At 44.5% G+C, this 10,697-nt stretch overlaps 1 protein-coding gene across 1 annotated transcript; it reads right to left on the reverse strand.

The window, feature by feature from the left end:
* Positions 1–3,051: 3,051 nt before the first annotated feature.
* Positions 3,052–9,910, reverse strand: LOC109771622 (vacuolar-sorting receptor 1). Its single transcript, XM_020330320.4, has 12 exons — positions 9,084–9,910; positions 7,185–7,871; positions 6,955–7,043; positions 6,775–6,844; positions 6,614–6,697; positions 6,447–6,523; positions 6,265–6,346; positions 5,995–6,077; positions 5,838–5,904; positions 4,362–4,493; positions 3,618–3,724; positions 3,052–3,498 (listed from the first exon to the last, which is right to left on the reverse strand). Exons 1-12 carry the CDS (start codon positions 9,370–9,372, stop codon positions 3,391–3,393), a joined length of 1,875 nt encoding a protein of 624 aa, XP_020185909.1. The 5' UTR covers positions 9,373–9,910; the 3' UTR covers positions 3,052–3,390.
* Between the last annotated feature and the right edge of the window lie 787 nt (positions 9,911–10,697).

Raw genomic sequence — 10,697 nt, forward strand, 5'->3', positions numbered from 1 at the left:
AGAGAAGTCCTGCCTCCCTTACATACGGTGTGTACCGCTCATCATAGCGCATCCATCCAAGGGTGACCCCGTGAGACCGAAGCTTCAGAGGTGCAAGCTCCTACAAACAAACAAATCATAACATTACATATGGGGCATTTGTGTTTGAAAAAAATATGAAATTCATAACACCGGCCACTTTCAGTATTACCCGCTGCTCCACCGACATAGCGTACGACCGGTGTTGTTTGTCACAGTGATCATCGAGAAGCCAAACCATCCTAACAATTTCAACAAAGCATTCTTGTCAACACGATTATCTTTTCAATTCAAAAAAACTAAAGTAGGCCTACTAGATGCAACCATATCAATCTATGTATCCAACCATATCAAATCAAACAAAACTAATAAACTAGGGTTCCACAAATAACTAGGCCTAGTTCATACAAATAACTTCATACAAATAACTTTTCCATAAACTAGGCCTACTTCATACAAATAAATTTTTCATAAACTAAACTAGGGTTCCACAAATCAAACAAACAAGGGTTGTAATACATGCAAAGTTCTAATACATGCAAGATTCAAATCTAACCAAATCAAACAAGGATTCCCCAAATCTTCAAAATATCATATTTTCTATGGATAGAAAGAAGGGGATCGGAGGAGAGTACCTTTAGGAGGATTGGTGAAGAAATGCACGGACCAGATCGTCGGATCTGAAGGATTTGGGAGAGGGGATTGAGAGGGGGAGTGGAGAGGGCCGCCGCCCTGTTCTGTTCTGTAACTGGCAAGGGGGTGGGTGGGGGAGGAGAGAGCTGGCGCGGCTGGATCTAAGTCACAGTGCAGCGCCCGAAGGCTAGGCGCTGCACTTTATATGTGTGGCGCCTAGCTCGGAGGCGCTGCACTGCTGGGTGCGGGTCCAGGGGCTGCCACGATGGACAGGAGTGCAACGCCGCCGCGCTAGGCGCTGCACGGTAGGGTGTGGCGCCGGCGTGGCGGGCGCTACACAAAAGGGTCAGGGGAGTGAAATAGTTTCGCACCCAGTTCATTTTGTGAAATGATTTTGTTTCGAGGTTAAAATTGTCAAATTTGCCGCATTAGGTGGAGTTAGCTTAGCTGGGTTCTAGAGCCAGCCACGCTGAGCCCTTACTCATTAAGCACCACTCCCAAAAATGACCAGAAAGGATTGATTGTCTGGGAACTTCACTCGGCCGTGAACAATCATAGCAGGTGTGAGATTCTCTCTCTCTCCCCCCAAAGCAAAGCGCATCGAAAGAGCACAAGAAAAATCCATCGAGCAGCTCCCCCTCCCTCAAAAGAACGAAACTACCAAAGAAATAGTTGCACACCGCACGCTGTCATGCTGCCTACTCTTTCCTATGATGATGATAAGCCTGCGCACGCGCACTCTTTGTTGTCTCCCACTCCCCCGCCCCTTTGGATCAAACTCTACGTTTTGCTCAAACCTCCCATGCTACAATGGCTCTTCATCCTTTTCATGGCTCCTCTTTCTCCTCTGAAACCCCTGTCCTTTTTGGATTTTATTGACTTAAAATAAAGCATTAAGCAAATACAAATACAATAAGCAAACAACCTGCCTCTGCATATCTATGATGCACATAATCAATATAAGGTGCACGCACAAAATAAACACGATGACAAATATCAAAAGTCATACAGACCAAAATTACATCAAAGTGAGAAAAGAAAAACCTCCGAAGCGATCAAACAAATCAACAAACTATAAAAACAATCATATCCGCATCAATCATCTCTTGACACCATAAAGACAACAAGGTCCTTAAACAACAATGCCTTCGGTAAGGAATGGCGTTCAAGTGTCGTCGTCACCGGATTCAACAACCAAATGCCAGAATCTAGGTTTTCACCCTGAAGAATGAGTCCAGAGCACATCTGCGCAATGCCTTCAACAAGTAAACGGCACAAAAATATCGTCATGACAGTTGTAACCTCAGATCAGTCCTAGCGTTTTCACCCGGGAGCTCAAGACCGGGTGCTCGAGAAGCACCACCAAATCAAAGTCAATTATGTGTTGTCGTCATCATTTTTTGCGATCCCAGTAACTACGTGCACTGGACTAGAAATCCAATGTCCTCGTTACGCAACTATACCCTCTACGTCAAGCCATCCTCTGTTGATTGCATCTCATTGATGAAGACAAACTGGTCGAAGTGAGATTGTCAAAACCTACAAGGAGCCTTTCGATGCATTCCACAATATCCCCGGGACAAGCCGCCGGCAGCAACCACGAGATCTAATGAGACAAATCCTCGCGAAAAACTTTCTTAGGCCTTCACAATCCGCGGCTAAGGAGCCAACCGTAGGACGTATGCCGCCGATCGATCCGTCACATGGCTTCCACAGCCTAACTGCCGCAGTAGCAGCCCAAGGCCACGGACTGGCGAGGCACCAACGTGTAGAAGGATCCACACAAATCGCGTCCGTCGTGTCGGATCGAATCAGGGGCAAGCCGTTTGGACATGCCGACCTGTGGCGAGGCCATGAAAGGGCACAACCCTCCATAAGAAGGAGCTACACGAGCCGGCCATACCGAAGTGCCATTGAAGAGCAGCACTTGCACTAGCAGATCACGAACCACATGCCAGAATGAGAGAGGAGGCTTAGGAGAGGGGATGGCGCAAGCGTAGTGAGGTGGCCCGCGGGCCGGCCAAGGAGACCACCGCCAACGAGGGTGTCTCCGGAGTTGCAAGAGCTAATAATATTTATCATCGAGGCAGTTTTCACGTGTATAGATAATCTTTTTAGAAGAACCTATGTTTTACTTCCTGGCCTCTCCACTATCGTGGTCCTCAATGGTAAATACTCCCTCCGTCCCAAAATAAGTGACTCAATTTTATACTAATTTTGTACTAAAACTAGTACAAAGTTAAGTCATTTAATTTGGGACTGAGTGAGTATTACCTTGACACCCACACACCAAGCTCTGCTACCCCTATCGAGAGGAGAAGGAAATGTTCCACGATTGCCTAAGCTTGCAGCCCATGTAACGCGAGGTTTTATGCTGTGCTTTGACCACTTCGAAAAGAATTGTATACCACCTCTAGGCTCCAGATTTATTCAGATATAACGGGGGCAAGTAGTCTGAACACCAAGTATTTACAGGATGTTGACACGTAGTACGTGCGTAGTATGCAATGAGTCTAGAGCCGACAAAAGGGAGTAGGGTAACCGTGACAATATCCGCCTATGCTGTTCATCGTGTCTCACAAAATGAAGGTGCACAACAGTGTAACTCCTAGAATCATACATCAAATCTCCTCGCGTACAAACCGTATCTTTGCTTCGCGCTGTAAAGCCGACGCCACCGATGAGAATACATACGCTGCACGCTTCTGTGTTGCTCAGCAAAAGCAGTGCCATCTGGTCTCAGATATCACCAGCATGCGCGACATGCTGTTGCTGGTTTGCGCCTTCTTGGCTGTCCAAAGGCATGTACTGAGCCATGATGGCGCGGATCTCCGAATCCATGTAACTCTGGCAGCACACACAAATAGGTATTATTATCAACAACCGACTGGTTCAAGTCCAACCAAAGACCACTTGAAAATAAATAAATGTCAAGCGTTACGAGAGGATGAGTAGAGATGTTTTACCCGTAGCCTGTATTTGTACACTGCATATGCTCCGACCCCGGCAAATACAAGTCCGAAGAAAATAACCCACATGAAGCTCCAGCCGACTGAGGAGGCAGCTTGTTTGCCTGCAACGAGTTTATCAACAGCATTAGACTAGCACTAGAGTACAAAAATATAAACAAGTGATCAAATTAAACTGTGACACAATTTTAGTTGCTGACAACATTAGGTTAACAGAACATCTGTATAACTAGGGTATCCATAAAACTGTTTTTTTATGCACATGTATCATTTGTGTTCAGGCAGCATAATGGAGAGCAAGATCTATGTGGTGCGGATTACGGTAAACACATCCTGCAGCTTGCTGCTTCACTTGTCAATACTTTAAACTGTGACTGTACCAACTTTTGTGAATAGAAACTACCCTTACAGTACACAGCAATATAAAGCCCTTGCTGGAGTACATTGATAAGGCTAAACAAAGAACGTGCAATAATTCACCACATACAAACATCAAGGAAAATCATTGTGGCGGTAGCCATCGTTTATTCAGCAACTAACACAATCCCTGATCTTCACAAACTTACTGGTGACTTGGAAACAACTAGTTCCTCATTTAATCTGAAGTATAATATCAAGCATCTCAAATAACAGGAAAGTATAAGTTCAACCATCTCAAACAGAAGAAGCTATTTTGCTCAACTGAACAGGTCAGTTTGCCTCTTATCACGTGAAGGAGAAATCTCAGGTTAGGCTACTCACTGATGCACGTGTCTTGCTCTCTCATGTATAACATGTTGTTACCACCACAGCTGCATTCATAGCTTCCCCATGTATTCTCGCAACTGCAGCCATTGCACTGACAGGCAGATTTCGCTTTGCATTCATCAATATCTGCACATAGGGTGGATCAAAGGAAGTTTAGAAAAAATAATTCCAGACTTTGGAATCATTACTCTGCTCGTAAGGTGATATCAATAAAACAACCCCAATGACTGAATAATTTCTCAACTAAAAGCAATTTATTAGTTTTCTCTAGAATATGTTGAGAGTTATGCAGACATTCATGGTATCGGGGTGATACCGATATGAGAATACACCATTTTCAGAAAAAGACAATATGTGGTTATGCTTAGCTAGAGTATTAAAAAAACATTATATGCCATAGCTAAGTTGCATTGTATGGCCCCCAGTCACCTCGCATCTGGCTTGTCTGTTCGATTGCCCCCCTTAGTGTAAATTCCTGGCACCGCCATTGCCCGTAGGAGATAAGAAGAGTTGGTGCTAGCGTGTTGGAACACTGAGCAGGAGGAGCTTACAACCGCCTACTAGTCGCCGGCACCACCACCTAGGCGTCAGGGGGCGAAACCGCTAGTCATAGTGGGGGGTGACTTAGACTAGTGTCATGCATATGATACTAGTCTATGTTACTACCTTCATAGTGCAAAGTGTCATAGAAATAGTATCATATATGGTTGCATTTATTATTAGCTTGTAGACTCAACTTTTCTTGGGAAGCGCTATGTGATGGTAACATATAAGTTACTCCAAGCACCTCTCTCCTCATTAACTAGCTGCCACATAAGCAAACTTGTCTTGGGGTGTGTTATATTACTAGCTAAGTTACTCCCACTATGACTAGCCTGAGGCGAAAGGGAGTGAGGTGGCTTGGGGTCAGGACAGAGGAAGGGGCGGGGGAGTCAGGAAAGTGATGCACTAGACAAGATTACAGGAGATGATGGTTAAATTAACCTTGTGAGTTATGGACTATTATTGGTCTGAGTTGTATCCACCACGTATCTAACATGCATCAGCACGTATCCAAGTTAATTTATTTTTATTTTTAAATCGATACCAGGACACAGCATTATAGTATCAAAATCCAGTAAATATCAGTATTGATATGGCATTCAATACGGATTTGCCAGGCTTTTCAAGTGTTGGTGTTCGATAAGAAATAGGGTATGTTTGGATGGTGACCAAACACCATGATACCATTTTTTTGGTCATAGCCAAAAAATTTGCTCTTGTTTGGATGATTACTAGTAATATTTTGGCATGCCATGCCCTCTTAGCCAATTCTAGTTCACTTTTCTTGCCAACATTGGCCAAAACATGTGCAACCAAAACCTTGACCAAAATATTGGTTAGCCAAATTTTGCTAGGGTTAGCTTGGGCTCAAACCAAATTTTGTGTTCAAGTCTTGCAAAAATAAGTTTCTGAATAATGATAAAGTACCTTCACAGCTTTTTACACCATCGCCCTTGAAACCTTGTGGACATTTGCAACCTTCAGATTCTTCATGCTGCAGATTTTCTGAATTTAGTTTTCGCACTTCTAAAGAATCGCAACTAAAACTATTAAGCCTCATAATAACGTCTAGTCATCCACTTACCGAGCAGGCAGATATTGTCTTCCCATTCTTAGTTTCTTTCCAGCATCCTCCATTGTTGATCTCACACCTACCAACACCGGAAGCTGATAATAGGAAATGTTAATACCAAGCTTACAAAGAATTGACGTAACTCTAATAATAGGATGGTGTGCAAAAGTGAACCAATACACTTTATGGCAACCACATTGTTCCAGTAGTAATTAATACGAAAACACCCATTACAGAAATCATTTTAGCAAATTCAATCACATAACTAAATTCTCATGGTACCTTCACAGTTGGTATATCCATCCCCCACGAATTTTACACCTTTGACAATAGGGCACTCACAAACACGCCCGCGGAAGGTATCCTACATTTTGATATCCAGCGAATTAGAGTTATCCTACAAGACAAGAATAAATGAAGGAGAGAAGATGAAATATCAGAGGTATCCTGAGCTCAAACTGTACCTTGCATGCAGTGACGTTATTAGCCTTGTCGACCCAGCAACCTCCGTGGTTCTCCAAACACTCATTTGTTTGAACATCTATAGTGAACAGAAAAGAAGAAAATAGCACTCCATGGTAAGGCGAGATCTAGGAAGAAAATCTACACTTAAACGAAAAGGTGAACATACCTTCACTCAAACAAATAGCGGGCTCAGTTGTCTCCTCAAATCCTGAACAGATTGCTTTTAGCACAGCACCTTTGTCCAACTTACCTGAAAACAGAACTATACTGTAACACAGACAATATCGGGGGAGGGGGGTAACTAGTGGTGGAAAACTGGTAGACAACCTCGGTATTGCCTGTTATTGACGACAAGGGTTGGCAGTATCGTGACATCTCCTCGTTTACCATGACCAATCTATATATCACAGAAACATATAGCTGAATATACCATAATTTGATGAAAAATGTGCATGAATAAGGCACTATTTGACAGAAAAAGGTCATTCTTTCTCAATAAGGTCATACTTGGGCATCTTGTTCCGCCTTTAGAATTGGGTTTTCCTCATCAGCTTCAGGATCTCCAACACACTTGTTTATCTTGTCCAAGTCCAAACCTGCAAGGAGCAAATTTAACAGCAATTATTAACTAAGCAGTTTTTTTTAGAAAAGCTAACTCTGCAGGATTAGCAAAATATTATAAAGAATAATAAAATGAAAATTTCTGAGATATGAACATCAATGCCAATTAGACCTACCAAGTGACTTAATAACATGACTTGCACATTCATGTGTGTATTTCTTCTCCTTCATTGGGCATCTAATGGCAAAGTCATGTACATAATCCCACCACAACCATGGCTTGCCAGTGTCATTGGCAACCTTGAATACACAGACTTGATGTAAATTCTGGACCACGACATCCTTCCCATCATATCCTTTGCTGAAATCCTGCTCTGGGTCCGGTGCACAATATCTCCCATGATTTATGCACTGGGATTTGCATTGCTTGCTCACGGTAAAAGCTTCCGGGCAATACCATGTAATATAATGAGGAGTGAACTGTGTGTAACCCTTCTGCTCAAGAACTTGTGCGGTTCCTCTGAAGCTCTTCACAAAATCCATTTGCATATCACATTTAGGACCGCATTCATCATTACTGTTTGTCCAGAATTCATACTCTACACGCTCATCAGGATGGGGAAGGGATTCCCTCCAATCCAGGAGGACACTAACCATGTCACCATTTTCAGCAGATTTCTTAAGGTCCTCGCCCAGTTTCTTTGTTATCAGCACTGATGGAATAGTGATATTTTCTAAGTGCTTCGTGCCAGTATCTTCTGGGTTGTCCATTGTGATCAAAGGCTCGTCCTTGCTATCCACAACGAGAATTGCTGCAGCTCCAGCAAGTTGTGCATTCCATGCCTTTGTTGTGAAAAAGCATTCTGTTCATCACAGAGGAAAGTAAACCAAGAAATTAGAATAATCACTTAAGACTAGGGGAAAATACCAAAGAGAATTAAGCAGTAAGATGCTAAAGTAATTACATGTTTTAACACCACGAGCAATAACATGTATAACTTATTCAAGCATGGGTACAATAGAGCTGTTTTGCCCTGAATCATTTCTATCTTACATGTCAGATGGGGTTCCATGTAAAAAAAAAAGGATTGTGAAACAACACCGTGTACTATTTCATCGCGTCAACTTCCTATTCCAAGTATTATTCCCGAACCATCTAAATGTGCATCATTTTGTATTAGAAGAACACCGAGAAGACTCCAAGCTTACAAGACTCGAAACCAGGACCAAAACCGGAACATAATTAAGCACCGGCGCACATTTTTAGGCATATTCAGGAAAAATAGAAAAAACACGTGCTAAGCCAACCAAAACAAAAGAATAGAAAGGCAAAAAACAGGTGGCGTTAGCACTCCTATCCTGCTGGTGGCTTCCTACTCCAACTTTAACATCAAATTTTATCTTTACTAAAGCTAGAAATTTGACCTGAAACTTCTTTTGCTATTAAAGTTCAGGATCATATTACTTACTAGTTACAAAATTATAAGACGTGTTTCATAAACACGTTTATGCCTGCTCATTCTGGCTCTGCTACCGTAGTCTATTTGTATCTATGTATCATGCTAGATGAAGCAGTAAATGGTTAAAAGAGATGATGATGTTACTAGAGCAGTCAGCAGGACTTGTGTTCTTTTCCTGGGTTGCAACAACTGAACATCAACTGAGTTATTGATATTACCAGTGTCATCAGTTCGAAGTACATCACAATAACCCAAACGAAGTGACTGCTACCCCAAATGTAGCTGAAAAGGAAACCAATCCCCCATGCACGCATGTTGCTACCGCAAAGGCTGTATATACAGATAGAAGAAAAATCTTACTGTATCCAAGGGAAGAGAAGCGTACTGGAAGCTAATGATTGATGCTAGTACAAACTTCCTAATAAATGAGACCAATCGAAGATTGCCCTAATTAATCCCCTTATAACTGAACAAGCTTCCTTTTGAAACTACAGTAATAAATAAATGACCAAACTAAAGCCAGTAGTATTAATCGCCATGAGCAGCATAATAGATAATATAAATAAATAAATGAAGCACAGCAAAGGAAAGCAAGATCCGAAAGAAAAGAATCACCTCCGCGGTCGATGAGGACGAAGTTAGGGCGGGCTCCCGACTTGTGGCCCTTGAAGGAGACGTCGAACTCCTTGCAGGCCTGCCTGTTGTCCTTGGGGTAGACGACCCAGCCTTGCAGGGTGCCCCCGTACTGCGGCAGGCCGAAGTTGCCGATGGCGCACTCGTACTTGCCCTTGAGGCTCTCCGGCGAGGTCACCTGCACGCTGTTCTTCTCCACCACGAACCTCCCCGCCACGGCGTCCGCCATGGCCAGCAGCAGCAGCACAGCCCACCACGCAGGACCCATCATCCTGTGTGTCCCCCGACCGTGCGATCCGGGGAAAGCCTCAGCGAAGAGCAAGAAAAGAATCGAGCCTTTGGACGGAAGCGACGGAGATTCCCAGGAGGCGCAGATCTGCCGAGCGAGCTACTGGGAGAGGCCGAGAAAAGAAATCGGGGCGGGCGGCGAGATCTAGCGCAGCGAAGGCTTTACTGCGGATGGATGGATGGGGGGAGGGAGGGAGGGATGGAGGAGGGGTTGGACTTGCTTGGGAGAAGCGCGCGTCCACGGCGGGCTGCGTGTATGGAGTCGTCTCGTCGTCGGGTTGTTGGTTGTTCCGTCCAAGCTAAACCCAACTCTTGTTAGCTAAACCAGCACTAGTACTGGTAGAAATCCGTTGCTGTCACTGTCAAGAGAGCGGGGCGGGTCGGTTGCCCTGCCCTGCCCTACCCTCGTGACGAAGGCTCGTGCCGTGCGGCGTGGACAACGTGACCCGCTCCTGCTCCTGCTCTGCCCGGAGAGCCGCGTGGGCTGCTTTCATTTATTCTATTCTATCGATTTATCTGCTGCCTTTGAGCTTCGCGCTCTGTCAACGACTCGTGGTTTCCCAGGCGTGGGGAGCATCGGAAACGAGTGGCGACCAACGCGTAGCTCCAACAGTGTAGTAGTATCTCCCTTCTCATCAGTCGGTTGTGAGAGATAAATAATGAATGGATCACGATGATATGGCCATATGGGCATCCTGGTTGTCAGCGTCGGACCCGGGTGGTGAATGTAAAAAAGAGCGCCATACGGTAACTCCTGAAATCGCCAAAGTGCAGAAAATGCCAAAATTAATAAGAGGTCAATTGACGCAGAGACCGGCCGTAATTTAAAAGTTAAGCTAACTATTTAAAATGTACTCCCTCCGTCCGGAAATACTCGCCGGAGGAATGGATGTATCTAGATGTATTTTAGTTTTAGATACATTTAACTTTATGCATTTCTCCGACAAGTATTTCCGAACGGAGGAAGTAAAATAAAAGTTAAGTGCACTACTTAAAGTATATTTCTTGTGAATGGTCTGCAATGGATTATGTTCGTCACAGTCATGCATATTCACCAATGACGGACAACGATGTTCGTTTCTCGTGTTCTTTTTTGCCAGTCAGGGCTCAGGTGGACACGGTCCGGGCCGATCCGGTCCCTGACCGAGCCGCGCTTTGGACCGGACCGGACCGAAGTGCCCAGCGGGCCTGTTTTCCTGAACCGGACCGACGAGGAGAAAGCTCGGTCAGGACCGAGGGACCGAGCGATGGCGGGGCGGGGCGGGGCGTGAGCTGTGCGTGTGCCCCGCGCCTGCATGCATGCCCCGC

The sequence above is a fragment of the Aegilops tauschii genome, chromosome 4 (assembly GCF_002575655.3).
Source record: "Aegilops tauschii subsp. strangulata cultivar AL8/78 chromosome 4, Aet v6.0, whole genome shotgun sequence".
NCBI lineage: Eukaryota > Viridiplantae > Streptophyta > Magnoliopsida > Poales > Poaceae > Aegilops > Aegilops tauschii.

Bases quoted from the DNA above. Each gene is read 5' to 3' on its own strand.
- LOC109771622 (XM_020330320.4), bottom strand. From the start codon at position 9,372: ATGATGGGTCCTGCGTGGTGGGCTGTGCTGCTGCTGCTGGCCATGGCG. The intron at 6,845-6,954 runs GTATGACCTTAT...TGTGATATATAG, and splicing joins AGGCGGAACAAGATGCCCAA to ATTGGTCATGGTAAACGAGG. The intron at 3,499-3,617 runs GTAAAACATCTC...GTGTGCTGCCAG, and splicing joins TGTACAAATACAGGCTACGG to AGTTACATGGATTCGGAGAT.